We start from the raw sequence: 24,596 nt of genomic DNA, 5'->3' as shown, positions 1-24,596 counted from the left end.
AATAATATAGAAGAAAATCTTAAAACTACTGACATACTGGAAGATTATGATAAAAAGTTAGAGGAGTTGAAAAAAACTATGCAGACAATGAAAGAATCTATAAAACAAACAAAAATTAAAAAATTAAAGAGAGATGAAAGACATTATCAACTGGGTAGAATCTATGTCTGGAATAAAAATAGCAATACTGCTAGTAAAAGAAGAGTTGCATTTGAAGGATCCTCTGAAGATAGTGGAGATCTAAGCACTGGAAGTGATCGAGAGCAAGAAAATCAAATTGATGAACAACATTATGATCTTCGTGATCAAAGTACTAGAACAAGAACGCTTAGAACGCAGCAGAGACAGCAACAACAACAACAACAACAACAAGTAAGAGGACAAAATCGATCGGGGGACTTCAGAGGACGAAGGATTCGGAAGCAATAGTGAATTTATCATCTTTTTCTCTTTCAAAGGATCAGATAAATGTTTTAAATCTTGGTCTAGGTTTTGTTCCCACTACTCGCCATGATTCTTTTCACTTAAGAGTGGCTTTATGCAAGTTTTTTAGAAAGCTACAGTGTAAAATCTTCTTTATGGATCAACCATCTGTTCCTGATATTTCAATATTGAAACCATCTTCAAACTGGTATCCTCCGGGATCCATTAACCCGATAGTACTAACGTTTAAAAATTTAGTCCTTCGAGAACTAGAACAGTTGGAGTCAAATATGAATCTAGATGACTATAGATCTAACATGACCACAAAACAATGGACTGCCTTAGATAGTTTAATACAGGAATCTTCGATTATTGTTATAAGAGCGGACAAAGGAGGTGCAACTGTTATATGGGATAAAATTCAATATTTGGAGGAAGCTAATAACCAATTGTCTGATCGAAGTGCTTATAAACCTCTTTTGCAAGATCCTTTGAATGAACTAGAAAATGAAATTAAAGGATTAGTTTCACAAGCACTAAAAAGTAAAATGCTGACAGCTAAAGAAGGAAAATTTTTGATTGAAGAATTTCCACAAACTCCAAAAATATATTTTCTACCGAAAATCCATAAACATTTAGTGACTCCTCCAGGACGTCCAATAGTCTCTACAAAATCATCGGTTTTGGAACCTTTGTCTATTTTTATAGACTATTTTCTTAAAGAACAGGTAAAGAAAATGGACTCATATATAAAAGACTCTTCTCATTTTCTTAGACAACTTGAAGATTTGGATGGAATATCACCTGATATGTACTTGGTAACTTTGGATATTATATCTCTTTATACCAAGATTCCTCAAATTGGGGCTCTAAAAATCATTAAAGAGATTTTAGAAGCACGCCCGGAGGGTCATAGAATATCTACCGAGTTCATTATGAATCTGGCAGAATTGGTCATTTGTAAGAATTATTTTTGGTTCAATAAACAGTTTTATTTGCAAATTCAAGGAGTGGCGATGGGAGCAACGTTAGCTCTCTCTGTAGCCACTCTATACATTGCGAAGATGGAATCAGAAGCTATCTACGTATCTGTATACTTTAGATATGTGAAACTCTGGAAAAGATTTTTGGATGATATCTTTTTCGTATGGACAGGATCGAAATCAGTCCTGATGGAATTTTTGGAGTGGTTGAACAACATAGATTCACATATTAGGTTCACAATGACAGTGAATGAAACGACTATTGAATTTCTCGACCTTCAAATTTTCAGGGAAGGAGAAAAATTATATACATCATTATATCGTAAACCAACTAGTAGAAATACTCTTCTGCGTTTCAATAGTTTCCATCCTTTTCATCTTAAGTTTAATCTTCCCATTAGCCAATTTCTACGGGTTAGACGAGTGTGCTCCTCTTTGACTGAATTTAAGAAACAAGCTAACGAGTTGAAAGAAAGATTTCTGGCAAGAGGCTATCCAAAACGGGCTTTAAAGGGTATGATACATACCTGTAGCAGTTGTTCTCCGAGGACAGCAGGCTGATTGTTCTCACGACTGGGGGTGACGTCCGCGGCAGCCCCCACCAACCGGAAAGAAGCTTCGCGGGACGGTCGGCACGCAGGGCACGCCCACCGCGCATGCGCGGCCGTCTTCCCGCCCGTGCGCGACCGCTCCCGCCAGTTGAATGACTAGCAAAAAGATGAAACACACAACTCCAAAGGGGAGGAGGGAGGGTAGGTGAGAACAATCAGCCTGCTGTCCTCGGAGAACAACTGCTACAGGTATGTATCATACCCTTTCTCCGAGGACAAGCAGGCTGCTTGTTCTCACGACTGGGGTATCCCTAGCTCTCAGGCTCACTCAAAACAATAACCCAGGTCAATTGAACCTCACAACGGCGAGGGTACAACAGAAATTGACCTACGAAGAACAACTAACTGAGAGTGCAGCCTGACCAGAATAAATTCGGGTCCTGGAGGGTGGAGTTGGATTTACACCCCAAACAGATTCTGCAGCACCGACTGCCCGAACCGACTGTCGCGTCGGGTATCCTGCTGGAGGCAGTAATGAGATGTGAATGTGTGGACAGATGACCACGTCGCAGCCTTGCAGATCTCTTCAATAGTGGCTGACTTCAAGTGGGCCACCGACGCTGCCATGGCTCTGACACTATGAGCCGTGACATGACCCTCAAGAGTCAGCCCAGCCTGGGCGTAAGTGAAGGAAATGCAATCTGCTAGCCAATTGGAGATGGTGCGTTTCCCGACAGCGACCCCTAGCCTGTTAGGGTCGAAAGAAACAAACAATTGGGCGGACTGTCTGTGGGGCTGTGTCCGCTCCAAGTAGAAGGCCAATGCTCTCTTGCAGTCCAATGTGTGCAACTGACGTTCAGCAGGGCGGGTATGCGGCCTGGGGAAGAATGTTGGCAAGACAATTGACTGGTTAAGATGGAACTCCGACACCACCTTCGGCAGGAACTTTGGGTGGGTGCGGAGCACTACTCTGTTGTGATGAAATTTGGTATATGGAGCATGAGCTACTAGGGCTTGAAGCTCACTGACCCTACGAGCTGAAGTAACTGCCACCAAGAAAATGACCTTCCAGGTCAAGTACTTCAGATGGCAGGTATTCAGTGGCTCAAAAGGAGGTTTCATCAGCTGGGTGAGGACGACGTTGAGATCCCATGACACAGTAGGAGGCTTGATAGGGGGCTTTGACAAAAGCAAGCCTCTCATGAATCGAACGACTAAAGGCTCTCCAGAGATGGCTTTACCTTCCACACGATAATGGTAAGCACTAATCGCACTAAGGTGATTCCTTACTGAGTTGGTCTTGAGGCCAGACTCTGATAAGTGCAGAAGGTATTCAAGCAGGTTCTGTGCAGGGCAAGAGCGAGGTTCTAGGGCCTTGCTCTCACACCAAACGACAAACCTCCTCCACTTGAAAAAGTAACTCTTTTTAGTGGAATCCTTCCTAGAGGCAAGCAAGACCCGGGAGACACCCTCAGACAGACCCAACGCAGCGAAGTCTACGCCCTCAACATCCAGGCCGTGAGAGCCAGGGATTGAAGGTTGGGGTGCAGCAACGCTCCGTCGTTCTGCGAAATGAGAGTCGGAAAACACTCCAATCTCCACGGTTCTTCTGAGGACAACTCCAGAAGAAGAGGGAACCAGATCTGACGGGGCCAAAAGGGCGCTATCAGAATCATGGTGCCGCGGTCTTGCTTGAGCTTCAGTAAGGTCTTCCCCACCAAAGGTATGGGAGGATAAGCATACATGAGGCCGGTCCCCCAATGAAGGAGAAAGGCATCTGACGCTAGCCTGCCGTGTGTCTGAAGTCTGGAACAGAACAGAGGCAGCTTGTGGTTGGTCTGAGAGGCGAAAAGATCCACCGAGGGGGTGCCCCACTCTCGGAAGATCTTGCGTACCACTCTGGAATGGAGCGACCACTCGTGCGGTTGCATGACTCTGCTCAGTCTGTCGGCCAGGCTGTTGTTTACGCCTGCCAGGTATGTGGCTTGGAGGAGCATGCCGAACCGGCACGCCCAACGCCACATCCCGACGGCTTCCTGACACAGGGGGCGAGATCCGGTGCCCCCCTGCTTGTTGACGTAATACATTGCAACCTGATTGTCTGTCCGAATTTGGATAATTTGGTAGGACAGCCGATCTCTGAAAGCCTTCAGTGCGTTCCAGATCGCTCGGAGCTCCAGGAGGTTGATCTGTAGATCCGTTTCCTGGAGGGACCACAGACCCTGGGTGTGAAGCCCATCGACGTGAGCTCCCCACCCCAGGCGAGATGCATCCGTCGTCAGCACTTTCGAAGGCTGCGGAATTTGGAATGGACGTCCCAGGGTCAAATTGGTCCGGATGGTCCACCAGAGCAGTGAAGTGCGGCAACTGGTGGAGAGGCGGATGACATCTTCTAGATTCCCGGTGGCTTGAAACCACTGGGAAGCTAGGGTCCATTGAGCAGATCTCATGTGAAGACGAGCCATGGGAGTCACATGAACTGTGGAGGCCATATGACCCAGAAGTCTCAACATCTGCCGAGCTGTGACCTGCTGAGACGCTCTGGTCTGCGAAGCCAGGGCCAGGAGATTGGTGGCCCGCGCTTCGGGAAGGTAGGCCTGAGCCGTCTGGGTATTCAGCAGCGCTCCTATGAATTCCAGAGACTGGGATGGCTGGAGATGGGACTTTGGGTAATTTATCACAAACCCCAGCAGCTCCAGAAGTTGAATAGTGCACTGCATGGACCGGAGGGCTCCTGCCTCCGAGGTGTTCTTGACCAGCCAATCGTCGAGATATGGGAACACGTGCACTCCCAGCCTGCGTAGGTACGCCGCCACCACCACGAGGCACTTCGTGAACACTCGTGGGGCGGAGGCGAGCCCAAAGGGCAGCACACAATACTGAAAGTGCCGTGCGCCCAGGCGGAATCTGAGATACTGCCTGTGAGCTGGCAGTATCGGGATGTGAGTATATGCATCCTTTAAATCCAGGGAACATAGCCAATCGTTTTTCTGAATCATTGGCAGAAGGGTGCCCAAGGAAAGCATCCTGAACTTTTCTTTGACCAGGAATTTGTTCAGGCCTCTCAGGTCTAGGATGGGACGCATCCCCCCTGTTTTCTTTTCCACAAGGAAGTACCTGGAATAGAATCCCTGCCCTTCCTGCCCGGGTGGTACGGGCTCGACCGCATTGGCGCTGAGAAGGGCGGAGAGTTCCTCTGCAAGTACCTGCTTGTGATGGGAGCTGAAGGATTGAGCTCCCGGAGGACAATTTGGAGGCAGGGAGGCCAAATTCAGGGCGTATCCGCACCGCACTATTTGGAGAACCCACTGGTCGGAGGTTATGAGAGGCCACCTTTGGTGAAAAAATTTTAACCTCCCCCCGACCGGCAGATCGTCCGGTACGGACACTTTGAGGGCGGCTATGTTCCCGTGGATCCAGTCAAAAGCCTGTCCCTGGCTTTTGCTGTGGAGGCGCAGGGGGCTGCTTAGGCGCACGCTGTTGACGGGAACGAGCGCGCTGGGGCTGTCCCTGTGCCTGACGAGGCCTTCGGGCCGGCTGGTTGTACCTACGCTTTGCAAAAGAATAGGGTGCAGCCTGCCGGGCCCGGGAAAAACGTCCACCTGCTGAGGTGGATGCTGAAGGCGCCCGGTGGGAGAGCTTGTCGAGAGCGGTTTCCCGCTGATGCAGTTGGTCCACCATCTGCTCGACCTTCTCACCAAAAATGTTATCCCCCCGGCAAGGGACGTCAGCCAGTCTCTGCTGGGTGCGGTTGTCCAGGTCAGAGGCACGCAGCCATGAGAGCCTGCGCATCACTATACCTTGGGCCGCAGCACGAGATGCCACGTCACAGGTGTCAAAAATACCCCTGGACAGGAACTTTCTGCACGCCTTCAGCTGCCTGACCACCTCCTGATAAGGCCTGGACTGCTCCGGCGGGAGCTTCTCGACCAGGTCCGCCAGTTGTTGCACATAGGTCCGCATGTGAATGCTCATATAGAGCAGGTATGACTGGATGCGGGTCACGAGCATGGAGGATTGGTAGGCCTTCCTCCCAAACGAGTCCAGAGTGCGAGACTCCCGCCCCGGGGGCGCCGAGGCGGTATCCCTCGAACTCCGTGCCCTCTTGAGAGCAGAATCCACGACCGCTGAGTCATGGGGCAATTGGGGCCGCATGAGCTCTGGGTCAGAGTGGATCCTGTACTGGGACTCTGCTTTCTTGGGAATGGTGGGATTAGTTAATGGTCGCACCCAGTTCCGGAGCAGCGTCTCCTTCAGGACATTGTGCAGCGGCACCGTGGAGGACTCTCTAGGTGGTGATGGATAGTCGAGGACCTCGAGCATCTCGGCCCTCGGCTCTTCCACAGAGACCACGGGGAAGGGAATGCTGATAGACATATCCCGCACAAAGGAGGCAAAGGAGAGACTCTCAGGAGGTGAGAGCTTCCTCTCCGGTGAAGGCGTGGGGTCCGAGGGAAGGCCCGTAGACTCCTCTGAGGAGAAATATCTAGGGTCCTCCTCTTCCCCCCACGAGTCCTCATCCTCGGTATCGGACATTAGCTCATGTAGCTGAGTCCTGTACCGGGCCCGGCTCGACGTCGAGGCACCGAGGTCTCGGTGTCGTCGAGCGGTGGACTCCCGCGCCGGCGGGGACGGAGCTCCCTCCATCGACGTCGACGGGGACTCCACCTGCGTGGCAGTCGAGACCGGCACCGCAAGCGGCGGCGGTGTCGACAGGCCCGGCGCCGGGCTAGAGCTCGCCGGCGCCACAGTCATCGGCGCCGAGGGCGCAAGCACCCCCGGCGCCGGCACAGCCTGGCGCATCAGCCCTTCCAGGATCCCCGGAAGGATGGCTCTGAGGCACTCGTCCAGGCCCGCTGCCGGGAAAGGCGGTGGGGCCGGTAAGGGTGTCGGTGCCGGAAGCTGCTGGGAGCCAGGAGACAGCACCGAGGTGCCGGAACCCCGACGCGTCGGTACCTCCACAACCGACGGAGACCTCTCCTCTCGACGATGACGCTTCGGCGTCGACTCCTCTTCGGGATGCACCGAGGGCGTCCGGTGACGACGCTTCTTATCCTTTTTTCGATGCACGTCACCGGCGCCGGAGGGCATGGAGGAGGAGGAGGTCGATCCCCCTCGGTCTCGAGGCACCGGGTCAGACAGGGGTCGGTCCCGTGGCTCACGAGCTGAGGGAGTGACCGGGGCCGACTGCCCACGCGGCCTCTCAACCCCACTCTCACCGGCGGACCGGCGGGCCAACGGGACCTGTTCTCCTGGGGTCGCTGCCATCGGTGCCGATGTCTCGGGCATCGATACCGGTACCGAAGAACCGGCCTTCGATACCGATGCCGTCGAGGTCGACGTCGAGGGGCCGGCGCAAGTTCCAAAAAGACGGTCCCGCAGAACTTGCCTCGCAACCTGAGTCCGTTTCCGGAGACCGAGACACAGAGCGCACGACTTGAGATTGTGCTCCGGCCCGAGGCACTGGAGGCACCAAGCGTGGGTGTCGGTCTGCGAGATCGGCCGGCCGCAGCGACCACACTTTTTAAATCCACTCGGGACCTTCGAGGACATCGACGGAAAAATCGCGTCGGCGAAGTCAAAGTCGTCAATGGTGGCTAAAATCACACCACGAAAAGATAAACAACCGAGCGACCACTAGGCCGCAATGTGGCGTCCCCGCTGGAAGCGAGGGAAAAGGGGAGCGCATGCTCCACACGCGCAGAGATTTTTTTTTTTTTTTTTTTTTTAACAAACAAGAAAAAAGGAAAACCGAACGGTAATCCGAAGCGAAGCGACGATCCGCGTAAACGCGGTCGAAAAATCCGGCGGCTGAAACAGAGAGAGTGGCAGATCTCCAGTCGCGGAAAAAAAGGAACTGGCGGGAGCGGTCGCGCACGGGCGGGAAGACGGCCGCGCATGCGCGGTGGGCGTGCCCTGCGTGCCGACCGTCCCGCGAAGCTTCTTTCCGGTTGGTGGGGGCTGCCGCGGACGTCACCGCCAGTCGTGAGAACAAGCAACCTGCTTGTCCTCGGAGAAAAAGGGCATACACTAGAGCAAGATTTGCTCAGAGATCACTTTTGTTACAAGAAACTACTAAAACAGATGAAGATTGCCTTACCTGTATTTTACCCTTTACTGGGATAAGTCAGAAAATCGCTAAAGCAATTAAGGACCATTGGCATGTCATGCAATTATATTCGTGTTTTGAAGATCCACCTATGATTTCTTACACCAGGGATAAAACCCTGGGAGAACGTCTTAGTAGAAATAAATTTGGTAGAAATGATCATGTAGCTGCTATGCAGGGTAAACAGACTGCTTGTGATCATTGTCAATGGTGCTCACTTGCCATATTGGAGGAAAATTGGAAGGTACCCAATAGAGATAAAATGATGAAAAGCAGGCTAAGAACAAATTGTGACAGTAAAAACGTTATTTATGCCATTAAATGCCCCTGCGAATTAATCTATATAGGTCGAACATCAAGACCTATTAAGACTAGGCTAAATGAGCATAAATCAAAAATTTCCACTCAGAATATACAGGCACCGTTGGTAGAACACTGGCTTCAAAAAAATCATGTATGGGATGACATTAGATGGAGAATTGTTGAATGTCTGGACTATCGGGAAGAGGGTGGATCTATAAAGAAACTGTTGAACTACAGAGAGCAATTCAACATTTTTTTGTATCAAACGGTTTCCCCTAGAGGATTAAATGTTGAAATTGAATGGACATCGCTAACGTAAAAAATCTATATTCAATGATAGATATCTATAAATATATATAGGATCCTCCTTCTATCCACCAGTAGCAAGATTAAGTTTTTTGGCTGCTGGTGGAATGCCTTGGGGGGCGGGGCTTATAACTTACGGAACGAGTGAAACGTCATTACGTAATGCTTACTTAAGGAAATAAAAAAAAAGTGGGCGCCATCTTAGCTAATAACTTTTGCCTAGCTGACGCTGAATTAAATACGGGGTGAGTCTTTTTAAGAAATAAATGGCTTGCGGGATATCTTTTAATATAAGTAGACTATTTAATTGTGGAAAGTGATTTAACTATTGGTCTATTATATATTTCAGGGGAATGTCCTTGAGACAGCCCGATATGGGCGAAACGTACGTCGGACGCCTGACCCCCTGAGTCCGACAAAATTATAAGATAAGTGTGGATCTAAACTAAAATAAATCTATTTGATTAAAATAGCGATTTGAAAAATTAAGAACCAATGAGGAACTGGATACTCCTCTAAATCGCCTTCTATATATTTTTTAGATGGACGATCTAGATTACTGAGGTTCAAAAATAAATATTCAAATTGTGTTTAGATATCTTGTTTAACATGAGATATTGTTGAATGATTTATTATATATTATATATAAATTGAAGAAGATATAAGGAAGGTTAAACCAGATAATTATAGTATTTGGAGCTATTCCACTAGCAACATTCCATGTAGAAGCCTGCCCTTGCAGATGAGCAACGCGGCCGCGCAGGCTTCTGTTTCTGTGAGTCTGACGTCCTGCACACATGCAGGACGTCAGACTCACAGAAACAGAAGCCTGCGCGGCCGCGTTGCTCATCTGCAAGGGCAGGCTTCTACATGGAATGTTGTCAGTTGAGGAGTAGCCTAGTGGTTAGAGCACCAGTGGTCTTGCAATCCAGAGGTGGCTGGTTCAAATCCCACTGCTGCTCCTTGTGATCTTGGGCAAGTCATTTAACCCTCCACTGCCTCAGGTACAAACTTAGATTGTGAGCCCTCCTGGGACAGAGAAATATCCAGTGTACCTGAATGTAACTCACCTTGAGATACTACTGTAAAAGGTGTGAGCAAAATCTAAATAAATAGATATTTCCTTTTCCTTTTTATATTTCTTTGAATGTTATTTAGCTTTGTAAACCACTCAGAGTGTTCACGAAATAAGTATATCGAAGACTGATTAAATATAACTGCTATTTGCGTAAGAGGACGATAGGTAGATAGATGCCATTTTATGCTAGTATTCTATAAAGTTATCGACCTGAGATGCAACATGCTGAGTGCAAATTCTATAACAGCAACTAGACACCTTACTTCAAGAAGAAAACGACTTTCATTCCCAAGTTCCCCAGTCTGATGCCACAACAGCTGTTAATACCACTTTTCTCTGACCCCCAACCCGTTCTGCACAGGGCCGACGAGAGACTGAGCCGGGCCCGGGGCAGAATCGTCATCGCCGCCCCCTCCCCCCCCCACAAACCGTCATCGTCACCGCCACCCCTCCTCCTTCCCGAAGTACCTTGGCTGGCCCCACCAGCTGCAGGCAGCGCGGCTACTTCCTCTGCCCCTGTGGCTGCTTTCCTCAGGTCCCACATGCTCAGTCTCAAAACTGAGCATGCGCAGCCTGAGGGCCCAGCAGCCGCTAGGCAGGCAATGCAAGGGGGGCCCATCACCGGAGGTTTCTCATATTACATCTATGCAGATGTTGTGCAAATCATTTTGCCTGTAATTTCATCAGTACATAGCACTTTTGAATTTATGGATAGTTCTTTTCTTAAAATTTCAAAAATGCCGAAAAGATCACTTTGTTGTGGGTTACAGTGAACTTGTCCAGTGTTCCACTTGTTAATCCAGAACTCGAGAGCAAAACTATTGCCCTCCAACTGAAAATCTTTAGTCTGAGGAGCCCTTTTACTAAGCCGCATAAACATCTATGCGCGCCCAACGCACACCAAACTGGAGTTATCACGTGGCTCTTGCGGTAATTTCATTTTAGGCGCGCGTCTGATATGTACATCCGAAAAATTATTTTTATACGCGCACCAAGTGGCATTTGATGCGCATACTTCATTACTGCCCAGTTACCGTGCGTCTTCACCGCTAGGTCAATGGTTGGCGGTAAGGTCACAGATCCAAAATGGACGTGCAGCAATTTTGATTTTGCTGCACATCCATTTTCAGCAAAAATTTTTAAAAGGCTTTTTTTATAGGTGCACTGAAAAATGGATCGGCGCATGCCCAAACCCTGGCGTCTACCCTACCACGAGCCATTTTTCAACACACCTTAGTAAAAGGACCCCTGAGTTTCTGGTTAGACTATTCATTGAAAGAAGACTACCAGATTAAACACCTGATCTCTTCTGTGTTTACACAACTCCACTTTTTGTGACAGAATCAGGCTTATTTTATAGTAGCTTACCTGCAAAAAATGATCTGTTATGATTTTTTCTTGTCTAGATTACTGCAGTTCTCTTAATATGGGGTACTAGCAAGAATTCACCGTCAAGACTTTTTTTTTTTTTTTTTTGCTTGTGCAATAACCACTATCACCTCTTAATTAACAAGATTGTCACAAAATGATATTTTACAAAAACAAAAAGAAGAAACTGCAAATGGTACAGAAAACTATAAAAATGATTTCTTTGTCTGCACCCCCTTAGCACTTTTCCCAAAACAGAGAGAAAATCAAAGCAGGAAAAATAGCAAGAGAACCCTACAAGACTGGGAGACTGGGCATCTAAATGGCAGATGACATTAATGTGAGCAAGTACAGTGATACATGTGGGAAAGAGAAACCCATAATATTGAGACAGACATGGGGAAGCCACTGCTTGCCCTGGGATTGGTAGCATGGAATGTTGCTACTATTTGGGTTTCTGCCAGGTACTTGTGACCTGGATTGGCCACTGTTGGAAGCAGGATACAGGGCTAGCTGAACCATTGGTCTGACCCAGTATGTTCTTAGTTATTCCAAAACACTGCAGCAAAAATAATTAAAATCCAAAGTTGATAGTGTTACCCCATTATTAAGATCTGTTCCTTGGCTTCCTATAGCTGTGTTTATGGCATTTAAATTGCATTGGGCCCCTCCTCGGTTTCATATGGTTCTGGTTATCTGTTTATAGGCATAAGGGAGGGAAGGTGTGGGGTTTTCTTGGGTCGCTACTTTGGCTTTTTGAAATGAACAGTGCATTTGAGGGGGAAAAGTAGGATAGAATAAGAAAAAGGGGGGAAATGTACACCAATTTTTGTTGATTGCTGCTGGCTGGAACCTATTGTTCTGCTAATGTACCTTTTTAGCAACAATAAAAAAGATTAAACATAAATTGCTTTACTAAACGCTGCACGTCCTATTTTATACTTATGGGTCACGTGGCACTTAGCTCAAGCTAAGCTTTAGTAAAAGGGATCCTTTGTTTGGTATTTAAGATTCTTTATGGTAAGGGCCCATTATATACGCTTTCATTTGTACAACTAAGAACTGGTCGATGTTCTAGTCGATCAATTCTTTTAAATAAGCTTTATTTTCTACCTACTTCTACTTAATATTGAAGTCATCCTGTAAGAAGCTGCTTCAAGTTGTTATGCCAGGCTTATGGAAGTCTTTATCAACAGTGATTGGATTAGAACAAAATTACTTGAGGTTCCGCAAATTATTAAGTGCTGGCTTTTTCCAGAAATATTTTAAATCAGCTGTTTATGCATTAGGTTGTATCTATCGTAAAGGATTACTAGATTAAAATAACTTTGTAATTGGTAGGAGTAGCCATAGATAATCCTATGTTAAAGATCGTAAGGTCTGTAATAATTATGGATTTTAAACCTATTGTTTGTAAACCATTTTCAGCCATAGGTCGTACGGTATATACAAAAACTTTTTTTTATGTTATATTCACCTCTCTTACCCAGAGCATTTGACTATGTGCTCTTCTGCAACAGGAGGAGGAGGAGGAGATCTGATAAAACAACAAGGCAAACAGTTTGCAATATCCAGCATGACCAGTCCTGTATAATAGCAGCCTTTATTCATTACACATACTCTTGTGCATTTACACATGCATGCCCAACATTGCCATGTTTCGCCAAAGGAGCTGCTTCAGGGACAAACAGTTACAGCTTTTCACCAACTGTTAGTTGCTTTTCACTAACCTTTGCACCGGCAGTCTATGTAACTGACGACTGAGTAGTTGATTGTTTACTTTTAATTCCAAGGTCTAGCTTATTTACCTAGGATGTTAAGTCCTTTCTGTGTGCAAAGTTGTAACTGTTTGCTCCAAAGCTATCCTATAGGACTGGTCTGCTCACCTTATGCGAGGAGGCTCTAGCATTCTAAGGGCAGGGCGGTGGGGACGGCAGCAAGGGGGTGCCTCAAGCACTCGTATGGCTGCCGGCACTGGCAGTCCCCTGCCCTGGAACAGGAAGTTGACGTCAGAGTGGGCGGGAAACCAGCAGAGCCACCAGCCGTGCAAGTGCTCAGCACATCCCCTTGCTCAGAGGAGGGGTGCTCCGCCCTGGCTGGCAACAAGGGTAGGTACGCCACTGGGAGGAGGAAATGCATCATAGGATAATATGACCCAGGAGCTGAATAAGAGGAGGAGGTGCATGATGGGATAGTGTCCAGAATGCTGAGCTTTGAGTGGAGGAGATGATGCATTATGGGATACAGTAGTGCGGGAGCTGAATTCTAGATAGAAAAGATGCATGATAAGATGTAGTGTCCAAGGAGCAATTCTGAAAGCAGAAGGTGCATGATGGGAGTCAGGAGCTGAATTCTGGGTGGAAGAAGTGCACAATGAGATGTAATGGTTCAGGAGCTGAAGTCTGAGAGGAGGAGATGTATGATGGGACAGAATAGCCTGAAGTCTGAATTTTGAAAGGAAAAGATCTACGATAGGATACAGCATCCCAGTAAATAAGGACTGAAAGTTAAACATGCATGACAGAAAGTTACTTATCTGCAGAATTTCTTGCAGGACAGATTCACCACATTAAATTAAGAAGTATTCACCTACTTAGTGCATCTTCTATTAACGTCAAGTGAACAAAATTGAAAATGTGCACATGCCTGCATTCCAGCACCTTACTATTCAGCCTGGCACCTCATTTTGAACTCACCATGTTAAGATGATGACAGACAGGAAGAGAGGGGAGGAAGGCATGGAAAACTTAAAAAAAAAAAAAAAAGTCAGCCTCAGCAAAAGTTTTCATTAAAATTGTAGACAAACGATCCTGGTGTCCTTCTCTCTGGCTGCCTGGGGCTCTGCGCTATTTCTATGCAAATAACAACCTCGTGGTTTATATCTTATTATTTCCACCGGAGCTGCAGAGACATGACCTGCGATGTGTGCGAGGGAGGGAGACACAGAGCGGCTGCTCACTGAAGTGTGAAGAAATATTATCAGGAGTAAGCGGCAAGAACAAAACAAAAAAAAATATATTGTGGGGATAACGTGTTTATTCCAGTGCAGGCTCCCCTCCCTGTGAGAAGCAGTACCTTTTAAAATTCACCGGGCGTCTGGTGATCATGTACACTCCATCTGCTTTCACTTTATCATTTGCATTTCATGCCTCCTGGCTTCTGATGTGCTGATACTTTGATGCAGTCAGGAGACCACCATTATCATTATTTCAGTTTTCAAAGGGGTCAACAGAATCGGCACAAAAGAGATATAAAAAAGGCTTTCCCTCTCCCATCCCCCTGCCGTACATCTTTACTGATGCCTCACTGTGTGAGAAAGGGGCAGGAGTGTCCCTGCATGCTACTACCTCTGTGCCCTCCATAACCTCTCCTCTTCCCCCCTCCCCCCACCCAGTACTCTACATATAAACACCCCAATGCACACAATGGCACATAAAATGCACAGACACTAGTAGACCTAAAACACACAAATATGCACAGACAATACACTGTATGTGCTAAGTCAAGCACAGGCTGAAGGACACGTCTGCAACATAATTATACAATGGGCCGGCCCAGAGGATCTGTCACAAGTATTGTGTGCTGCCAAGTGGAAGAGAGGGGTTTACTTCCTGCAAGTCAGCTGAAACTGGGATTGGTGTTGAAGGAGGGTTCACAGCTCCTGAGGGGGGGCGGAGAGGGGAGCGAATACCACGTATCATACAACGACGACACCTAGTGGGTAATACTCTAAAGCATGCGCTAACGTCTACTAGCCAGTTATGTGTATAAGTGTATGTATATGCCGGATATGCACTCAAGCGCTATTTTGTAACTATGCCCTTACCTCCGATAGCACGTAGATTACAAATAGGACTGTGGGCAGGACACACATTTACATATAAGTTATGCCCATATCACTAGCATTTAGACTCACACACACTTGTGCCAGCTCCCTGAAAAGGAAACAAGTAAAAGCTTGGCTTTTCAACCAGGCCTCTAATGGAAGAAGCAGGACATGTTTATCCACTTCTACCCTAGCTAAGATAATATTCAAGCACCTTTCTGACCATAGGCGCCCCATATAAGAGGCTTGGGGAGGCTAAGCATCCCCAGCCAGCCAGCCAGCCAGCCAGCCTCTCGCGTGAGTCTTGCACCCAGGGCCGGCCCAACAACACGGTAAGCATGGCAGGGGGGCGCTGACCTCTGGAGGGCGCTGACCTCTGGAGGGCGCCGCCACGCCATGCTTACCTCGCCCTCCCGCTCCCATGTCCCAACTGCCCGCCCTCTTCTCTCCCCCAAGATCCCTTTCCTTTTTTTTTCTTTTAAATTTTATCTCCGAGTCCGGCAGCGCAGCGACAGCGTCATTGAAAGCGCTTCCTTTCGCTCAGTGTCCCGCCTTCTTCTGACGTCATGACGTCAGAAGAAGGCGGGACACTGAGCGAAGGGAAGCGCTTTCACTGACGCTGTGCTGCCGGACTCGGAGGTAAATTTAAAAGAAAAAAAAAGCAAAGGGATCTTGGGGGGGAGAAAAGAGTGGGCAGTTGGGGCAGGGGAGAGAGGGAGATGGATGGGATGGCAGGGCTCAGGGAGAGGGGGAATTGCTGGATATGGATGAATGGAGGGGGCAGGGGAGAGAGGAGCATGGATGGGATGGCAGGGAGAGAGGGGAATTGCTGGATAGGGGGGTGAATGGAGGGGGGCAGGGGAGAGAGGAGCATGGATGAACATGGATGGGAGGGCAGGGCAGGGCAGGGCTCAAGGAGAGAGGGGAATTGCTGGATATGGGTGAATGGAGGGGGGCAGGGGAGAGAGGAGCATGGATGGGAGGACAGGGCTCAGGGAGAGAGGGGAATTGCTGGATATGGATGAATGGAGGGGGCAAGGGAGAGAGGAGCATGGATGGGTGGGCAGGGCCCAGGGAGAGAGGGGAATTGCTGGATATGGATGAATGGAGGGGGCAGGGGAGAGAGGGAGATGGATGGGATGGCAGGGCTCAGGGAGAGGGGGAATTGCTGGATATGGATGAATGGAGGGGGCAGGGGAGAGAGGAGCATGGATGGGTGGGCAGGGCCCAGGGAGAGAGGGGAATTGCTGGATATGGATGAATGGAGGGGGCAGGGGAGAGAGGAGCATGGATGCACATGGATGGGAGGGCTGGGCCCAGGGAGAGAGGAGAAATTGCTGGACACAGAGGGGAGGGGAGGGGAGGGAAGGGAGAGGAAGGAGATGAGATGAGGGAAAAGAAAGAGAGGAGAAAAACTGCACATGGATGGAGAAAATAGGCAGAAGCTGGATCCACTGGACAGTCAAGTCTGCGGAGGACCCAGCTTTTACTTACGGATGTAGGACAAGAAATGAAGAAGAAAGGCGGAAAGTAAAGAAATAAATGAAAAAGAAGCCCTGGAAACGGAGTTAAGAGGACAGATAGCAGCAGAATCGGATACTGGACCAGCATGATCAGAAAAACAAAGTCACCAGACAACAAAGGTAGAAAAGATCATTTTATTTTCATTATAGTGTTTGGAATATGTCCACTTTGAGAATCAGGTGCTCAACATTAAAAGTTTATATTTATTTACTTATTTATGGCATTTTATCCCACATTAAATATGAATTAGGGTGTTTTGTGGCTGTACATGAGAATTGTGATATTATGATCCCTTGTTTCATATTGTTGACGGTCTGCATTTTCCGTATGGGTGGTATATTGGTGTATTAGGTTCTGCCCAGTGTAATATTTATGGTACAGTAAGGTTCTGAGTGTGTTTTTGCACGAAGTTGTGCACAGTGTTTTGCAGTTGAGCGATTGTGGTTAGTATATGCTTTGAGCAACCACTTTATTCTTTGACATATGACACATATCTAATATCTAAATTTAATAAAAGGTATTAATTGTGACTTTTATTTTTTTTCTGTGTGTTATCAAACAATTATGGATTTAAGCTCCACTCCTGGCCCCACCCCTAACCCCGCCCCCCTTAGCCTCCCCAAACAGTTGCCTATGTTTCTGACCTCATGTGCAGCTTTCTTAAATTAGTCACCTTATTTAATTACTCTTGTTACACCTGTGTTGTCTATTAAAATATTTTATTGTGTATTGTATTAACACTGTAATACATCATACTATGGCTTTCATTTTCAAACGAGAAAAACATCTAAGAAGTGGCATACAGCAGCATTTGGTTGTTTTTCTCACCAAAAAGTCCAAATCGGTATTTTCAAAACACATTTTCCAGACGTTTTTCTATGAGGTTCATCTACAGTGCGTCCAAATCTCAAGGGGTCGTGCTAAGAGCGGGATTTGTGCCTTCCTAAGACTTGGACGTTTTTGAGCCATAATGGAACAAAACAAAAATGCCCAGGACTAAAACTAAGATGTTCTGAGCTAGACCTGTTTTAATAACGATTAAGCCACAAAAAGTGCCCTAAATGACCAGATGACCATTGGAGGAATAAAGGAATGACCTCCTCTTACTCCCCCAGTGGTCACTGACCCCTCCCACTCCCAAAGATGTGAAAGAAAACGTACATTCCAGCCTCTATGACAGCTTCTGATGTTATCGCAAGTCCTATTAAAGCAGCAAGAAGGTCCCTGGAATAGCCTAGTGGTTGGTGCAGTGTACTGTGGGGACCCAGGCCCATAATCCAATCTAACTGTTACACTTGTGGTGGAAAGTGTGAGCCCTCCAAAACCATCCAAAAACCTAAAGTATCCAAATATACTATTGTAGTGATGAACAGTTGGGTACAGTAGATATTTGGTGGGTTCTGGAGGGCTCACTATACAATATAAGGGAGTAATGGCGAGATGTGTACCTGGGAGCTTTTAGGTGAAGTCCATTACAGTGCCCCCTAGGGTGCCCCACTGTTCTGCTGGGATGTCTGTGTAGCCTGTCTACTAAGAATGCTGGCACTCCCATACATCCCAATGGCTTGATTTTATGTATTTTTCAATTGGACTTTTTTTTTCAAAAAGATAAACGTACAGCGCACAAAAACATCTAGCAAGTGGCCATTAAAAAAAAAAAAAAAAACATAGTTTTGCAGTTTCGAAAATGGCTATATTTGCTATTTGGAGCCCTCCAAAACCCACCAAATATCATATTGAAAATATTGTTATTTGAATGTTTTTACTGCTATAATTGTCTATTGCTTATGTTTGACTTATTTTTGCTGTACACAGTCTTGAGTGAATTCCTTCAAAAAGGTGGTACATAAAGCCTAATTAATTAATAAATGTTGCTGGCCCCACAGCCTTCTGCGGAAACAGGAAGTTGTATCAGAAAGATGGCTCTGCAGCTAGCACAAGCAGGATGTGTTAATCGTTAATTGCTATAGACGACTTTCAAAAGTGAAAAGAAGTTTTAATAGGTACATCCAGGGTGGGGGAGGGGGGTATGGAGAGACATAGAGAGATGCTGGCTTATGGGCGGGATGAGGAGTGGAAAACAGAGGAACAGTTACCAGACCACGGTGGCAGGAGGTGTTTAAAGGGTAGTGGAGAGAGAATTTCATGCCCACCCATCCACCTCGGACTCAGGCCCAACCAAAATTAGCTATTTGGCTATGCTGCTTCTGAGCAGTGACACAAGCAGAGACCCAGAGAGGCAAGCACCATAGAGGGATAACTCCTAGCCCCACTTGCTTCCTGCAGCTAGAATCCAGGCTGTCCTTTGGGAGCTGTGCTGCTTTCTTTCTGGAGCACTGAGCTGTGCACACATTTTCAGCACCCGATGCACACAAAAATGTGAGCATACATTTCCACACTGGCCATTTAAATCCTATATTAATAAAGTAATTAGCTATTACCAGTCAGTGCAAACACTGTGCACAACTCCAAAGGCTTAAGGCAGCATTTGCCAAACTGTGTGCTGCAACGAGCTCACAGGGGTGCCATGGAGGGAGAGGCACAATGACCAAGGGAGCACAGCAGAGGCAGCAAGTTACTGGCACTGGGCCACAGCAGCAGCTGAACAAGCTGACAGCAGACAGCAGTGAGTACAAGGCAGCTCTTTCAGGGATTAAAGGCACCCCCCCCCCCCCCCCGGTGAAAACTTTTTTCCCCAGAATACCTTTTATTGAGGGGGGGAGGGGAAGAAGAAATGTGTAAATGTGTGGCAGGGGGCACCGTGAAAAAATTACATGGAAACTAAGGGCGCCGTGAACCGAAAAATTTGGGAACCACTGGTTAAAGCATAAGTTCTTAATGCTGAAAACATAACTCCAAGTCTGAGGAGTTGTAAATTGTCCATATTTCTGGTAGCTAGCATTAGAATAGGTTGTGCCAGTTTCGTGTGTCAGCATGATTTACCCAGGGGAGTGGGGCCACGGGGGCATGGGCCCCCGTAGATTTGGCCCTGGCCACCCCCCCTCCTGCCGCCACCGCCAACCCTCCCCCGCTGCTGTCGGGTACCTTTGCTGGCGGGGGTCCCCAACCCCCGCCAGCCGAAGTTCTCTTCAACACCAGAGCACCAGACATTACTCTCAATTGTCTCAGTGTGTTAAGTTGTGTTTATTGACCCCTGTTGGGTCTTCTTGTTTTGGTGCTTGAATAAATCTGCTTTGAACTACATCTCCCTGGTGGATTGGTCATTGTGTCATCCTCTACTTCTTTGTTTGGATCTTTGTAGACAGCGTCTTCCTGCTTCTGCTGTGAACACACAATTTATTACATTTGCCCCTCTGTCCCTCCATAGGCTCCTACCACGTTTCTTCTAGGTGCCTAGGTTCTGTTACAGAGTAGGCTCCTACCATGTGCCTTCGGGGAGCCCAGGTTCTGTTAGAGAATAGGCTCCTACCTCGTTTTTTCTGGGTGAGCAGTCATAAAATTGCCTGCAGAGGCACAGAGGAGTCTTCATGAAATAGGCTCACAACAGGCACTACTTGGATTTGCAACCTAAGCAACATGCATATTCTGCAGCAGGACATGTTTATCCACTCCTACCCTAGCTGAGATAACATTTAACCATTTCTCTGACCTTATGTGCAACTTTCTTTACATCAATCACCTTACTTTCTAACTCTTCCTACTTTCTTACCCTTCTTTCTATATGATACATCTTTGCTTTACCCTTCGCTATCACCTATAATGTTCTATTACGTATTGTGTTGACATTGTAAATAGTATACCATGCCATGCTTTGTATTGTTTTTGAATATTTTTACTGCTGTAATTGTCTATTGCTCATGCTTGATCTATGCTTACTGTACACCGCCTTGAGTGAATTCCTTCAAAAAGGCGGTAAATAAATCCTAATACATAAAAAAAAAATGTTGCACAATTACTCTCCATGCACACATATATTGCATAATAGTATGTGTACTATTCATAGTGCATACGTTTATGCACATATATCCAAGTGTGTTAAATGCTATGCTACATGATAAAGTTACTTCTAAAATTATCCTCATAATCCCAACCCGCACCCCAGAACACCTCCTTCTACAATAGGACAAATTTGCACATGAAATAGCATGACCAGTCTACCTTTACTTGTAAACAGAGTGGGCAATTTTTGAAAAAGCCATTCACTCAGGTAAAGCACAATTATACCCACTGGAATAGCTTTGAAAATTACTCTAACATCTTTTGAATCCAGTGGTGAGAGAAGACATTTTCAGCATAAAGACAGAAACTTAAACAGTCGCTATCAACAATCTTTGAAAATCCATTCCACCATTTATCTTATGTACTTCAACATGACTGCATTATCAATTCCATGTAGCCCTGAATCTAACTAGGTCTGTCTAGCACTGATGCCAGGATCAGTGTTCTGTTTACCAGCGAATCCCGTGATTCCCAGGCTCCCAAAAATCACCTGACAGAAGCAGTAGCAGTATAAATGAAGAAGACTCAGAACATACTCTCATAGGCATGAAAGGAAGCAATACACAGAAACAGAGAGGCAGAGTTCCCATATTCAGCTGCCCCTAGACAGAGAAATTAGTTCTTACCTCCTAATTTTCTTTCCTTTAGTTGAAACAGATCAATCCAGGACTTGCAGGTTCCTGGACTGATCTGTTGCTAACACTTATGAATATTGTTTGTTTATTATATGGTGCTAAGATGTCTATTGCTTGATTGTGTTGACATTGTAAGCAGTATAGTTTGCCATACTTTGTATTGCTATTTGAATATTTTTACTGCCATAATTGCTTATTGCTCATGTTTGATCTATTCTTACTTTACACCGCCTTGAGTGAATTCCTTAAAAAATAAGGTAAATAAATCCTACTAAATAAATAAATGTGTACATTAATAAAAATTATTTCAAGTTTGCAACACTTCCAAGGAAGATAACATCCCTCCTTCGCCATGCAGCCACTACGCATTAGAATAATGTAACTCTAAGCAACACCAAATTGGGGAAAAGGTGATTACTTACCTTGTTGAGGGCCCCAGCTCCGGTCAGGATGATATGTGAGTTCTCCACCTGGATGGTCCTTTGACCCAACCTGACCAGATAAGCCCCAATGCCAATGGCCCGGCAGGTAACCTGTGGACAGAAACAAAGTCTGCTTCACACATGGTTATCCCCGTGTCTGTGCAGGAAGCATAAGTGACAACTCAACTTCAGGACCTGGAGACCAAACAACAGGACTGCTTTTTCAAGATTACCAAAATGTGTAAAACATGCAAACACAGCCAATAAATACTCAAAGTATGGATGTCTCAATAACAAGACCTACTGGCAACTTTCCAGGATCAGGAGCTGCTAACTCCAGATGTAGGGTAGAGGTAAGAGCTTAGAAATGCACATCTATAGATTCTAATCCTTCCTCTACCTGCTACTCATTATTCTAACTAAACAAATGAAGTCACCTTTCTTGTGCTTAATATTTTCCTTTTACATCCCTTTCCTGTATTTTTTCTGTATTTATATATTTCTCAGTCGCCCTACACGCTTGAAAAACTTCTACAAGAGCCTGGTGGCTTGCAGAGATGCTCAAGGATGCAGCCAAACTCCTAGTTGTATTCAATACCTGGCCCCTGATCCCCTCAGTATGAACGCTTTCTTATCACCATCTGCTAACGAGAACTCGCTGGAGAAACACAAAATCCCAATAAAGGTGGTCACTCTCTTCAAGCAAAGGGACTGCTCTGAGGTTCCCAAACTCAAAGTTAATTCATCACCTTCTAATCACACAACCAACCTTTCACTAAAAAGGGTGGAGAGCACAGTATGGGTAAATGGCTCTCCAGTGCCCAAGCCCTCCTTAGAGACACTAAGAAAATCACCATCTACCATCTTGATTAGCGCTCTTATCTTTTCCTTTAAAATACGTTACATTAAGAGAAGACAACAGGGTTGGAATTACCAGGTTAATGGTGATAATCTCATCGTAGGCCAATGATGATTCTCCAGCAATCATTCCAGATCCTCTGAGGTTCTCTACTCCAATTCCTTCTTCCTTACCAATAATATCCGTTATTTTATACCTGGGGAAAAAGACATTTGAGTCTTTTCATTTCAAGGGCTGGAAGTGTCAGTGTAGCTTCCCTGCTTAGCTGGTGGGAGGTGGGGGTAGCAAGAAGTAGCGATGTTATATTAGTATTGGGGGACTAGAAGCAATTTCAGTCAGTGACGTAGCCTTGCCTGGGCCCCCCAATTTCAGTTCAGGGCCCTCCCCCAAACTGAGGTGCCATCTGCTGCTTTGGCTGGCGGGGAGAGGGGGGGGTCTCCAAGCCCTGCCAGCAGAAGCTCTCCACCTGAAGCCTGGCAGTTGGCGGTGCCTTTGCTGGGCTGCCGCAACACCACACTCCCCCCCCCCCCCCTTAATACATGCTTGATTTTTATGAAACTGAGGCTATGCGAGGGAGACCCACCCCCTCTGCATGCACGAAAACTGAGCATGTGCAGGGGGCGGCCTCTCTTATGTATGCTGAGTTTTGTGAAAACTGAGCATGGGCAGGGTTGGGGGCCTTGTGCGACAGTGGCCCAGGAAAAGCAGGCTTTGGCTGGAGGAAATCTTTCTGTTGTTGTAACTTGTGGGACTTTTGGTTCTTCTCTTTTTAAAGGATTAAGTAAAACACGAAGATATAAACAGAAGAGTATGAAACTCAGTGAGATCTCCAGCCCAAGCCAAATATGATTAGCCAAGTCTATCCAGAACTGTCTTACAATTTTTTGCTTGTAAACTACTAAAATGTTTTATCATGATCATGTTTACTTGTTAAACTACTACTATGTTCTATCATTATCATGTTACCCAAAATCCTTCTATAAGGCTAAATGTATCTTTTCCTATATGCTTCCACTATTCATGATGTATTGTAAGCCACATTGAGCCTGCAAAGAGGTGGGAAAATGTGGGATGCAAATGCAATAAATAAATGAAATAAAATAAAGCAGAGATGTAGCTAGGACTGAATGAGCCCTGGGTAGAAAAATTAAGATGAGGACCGGGCGGGGGGGGGGGGGGGGGGGGGGGGGGCGGAGGAGGAATCTCTTTAGAGCTCCAGTAAATAAACCCCACATAAAGCAAACACATTACAGACCTATATAGAAAACCTATCATAGTAATATAAATAGAAACTAAAATGCAAGATATCAGAGACGCACATTTCCCAAAGTTAACATATTACAATAAATACATTCAGAAAAAAATGCTTTCTTTCTACCTTTGTTATTGATCCCAGTGTTTTTCTGCTTTTCTGTTTTTTTTCTTAACTCTCTTTCCAGAGTCTCCTATCCTTTTGACATTTCTTCTTATGTTCACCATCCATCTTTCCTTTGCATCCAAAGTCTCCCTTCTCTGTCCTTGACCCTATTCTCACCCCATGTTCAGTATCTGCCCTCTCAGTGTCTCTGTATATCCTCTGTCCCTATCTTACTCTGTCTAGCACAGGGGCGTAGCCACGGGTGGGCCTGGGTGGGCCTAGGCCCACCCAGTTTGGGTTCAGGCCCACCCAGCAGTGGAGGCAGCGGAGCGGAGGGAGCAGGCTGAGCTCCGTTCCTGCATCTGCCTCCCTCTCCCAGGCGCTGCCTACCACCGCCACGATCGCAGGTCTACCTCCCTCCGTCTCTCAGCACTCATCAGCAGCAGCGCCGGTAGCGAATCATACACGCTGCCTTCTTCTAACCCGGAAGCGTCTTCTCTGCCGCCTTCCGCCCCCATTATCAGAACTTCCTGTTTCTGCTGGGGCTGGACGCGGCAGAGAAGATGCTTCCGGGTTAGAAGAAGGCAGCATGTATGATTCGCTACCGGCGCTGCTGCTGATGAGTGCTGAGAGATGGAGGGAGGTAGACCTGCGATCGTGGCGGCGGTAGGCAGCGTCTGGGAGAGGGAGGCAGATGCAGGAACGGAGCTCAGCCTGCTTCCACTGTAAATTTTGGGGGGGGGAGAAGAGGGTGGGCAGGTGGAATTGAATGGGAGGGAAGGATGGAGGTGGGAGGGAATTGCAGGGGAGAGAGGAGAATCGCTGACGGCTGGAGGGAGGGGACAGGGGAGAAAATAGAATTGCTGGGTATGGATGGATAGAGGGGGGCAGG

General features: G+C 46.8%; 1 protein-coding gene across 4 annotated transcripts in view; it reads right to left on the bottom strand.

Moving 5' to 3' along the window:
• The window catches only part of ACACA (acetyl-CoA carboxylase alpha), a 325,016-nt gene that overhangs the window by 90,483 nt on the left and 209,937 nt on the right, over positions 1-24,596 (bottom strand). For all 4 annotated transcript variants that reach the window (XM_030222052.1, XM_030222054.1, XM_030222053.1 and 1 more), the window contains 2 exons: positions 22,423-22,543; positions 21,489-21,599 (listed from right to left, as the gene is read on the bottom strand). In XM_030222052.1, coding sequence (XP_030077912.1) covers positions 21,489-21,599; positions 22,423-22,543 — 232 coding nt within the window. The remainder of the gene's footprint in view (positions 1-21,488; positions 21,600-22,422; positions 22,544-24,596) is intronic.

The sequence above is a fragment of the Microcaecilia unicolor genome, chromosome 13 (assembly GCF_901765095.1).
Source record: "Microcaecilia unicolor chromosome 13, aMicUni1.1, whole genome shotgun sequence".
Taxonomy (NCBI): domain Eukaryota; kingdom Metazoa; phylum Chordata; class Amphibia; order Gymnophiona; family Siphonopidae; genus Microcaecilia; species Microcaecilia unicolor.
Note: the sequence above shows the minus strand (reverse complement) of the source record. Positions and strands in the feature narration are given on the sequence as shown.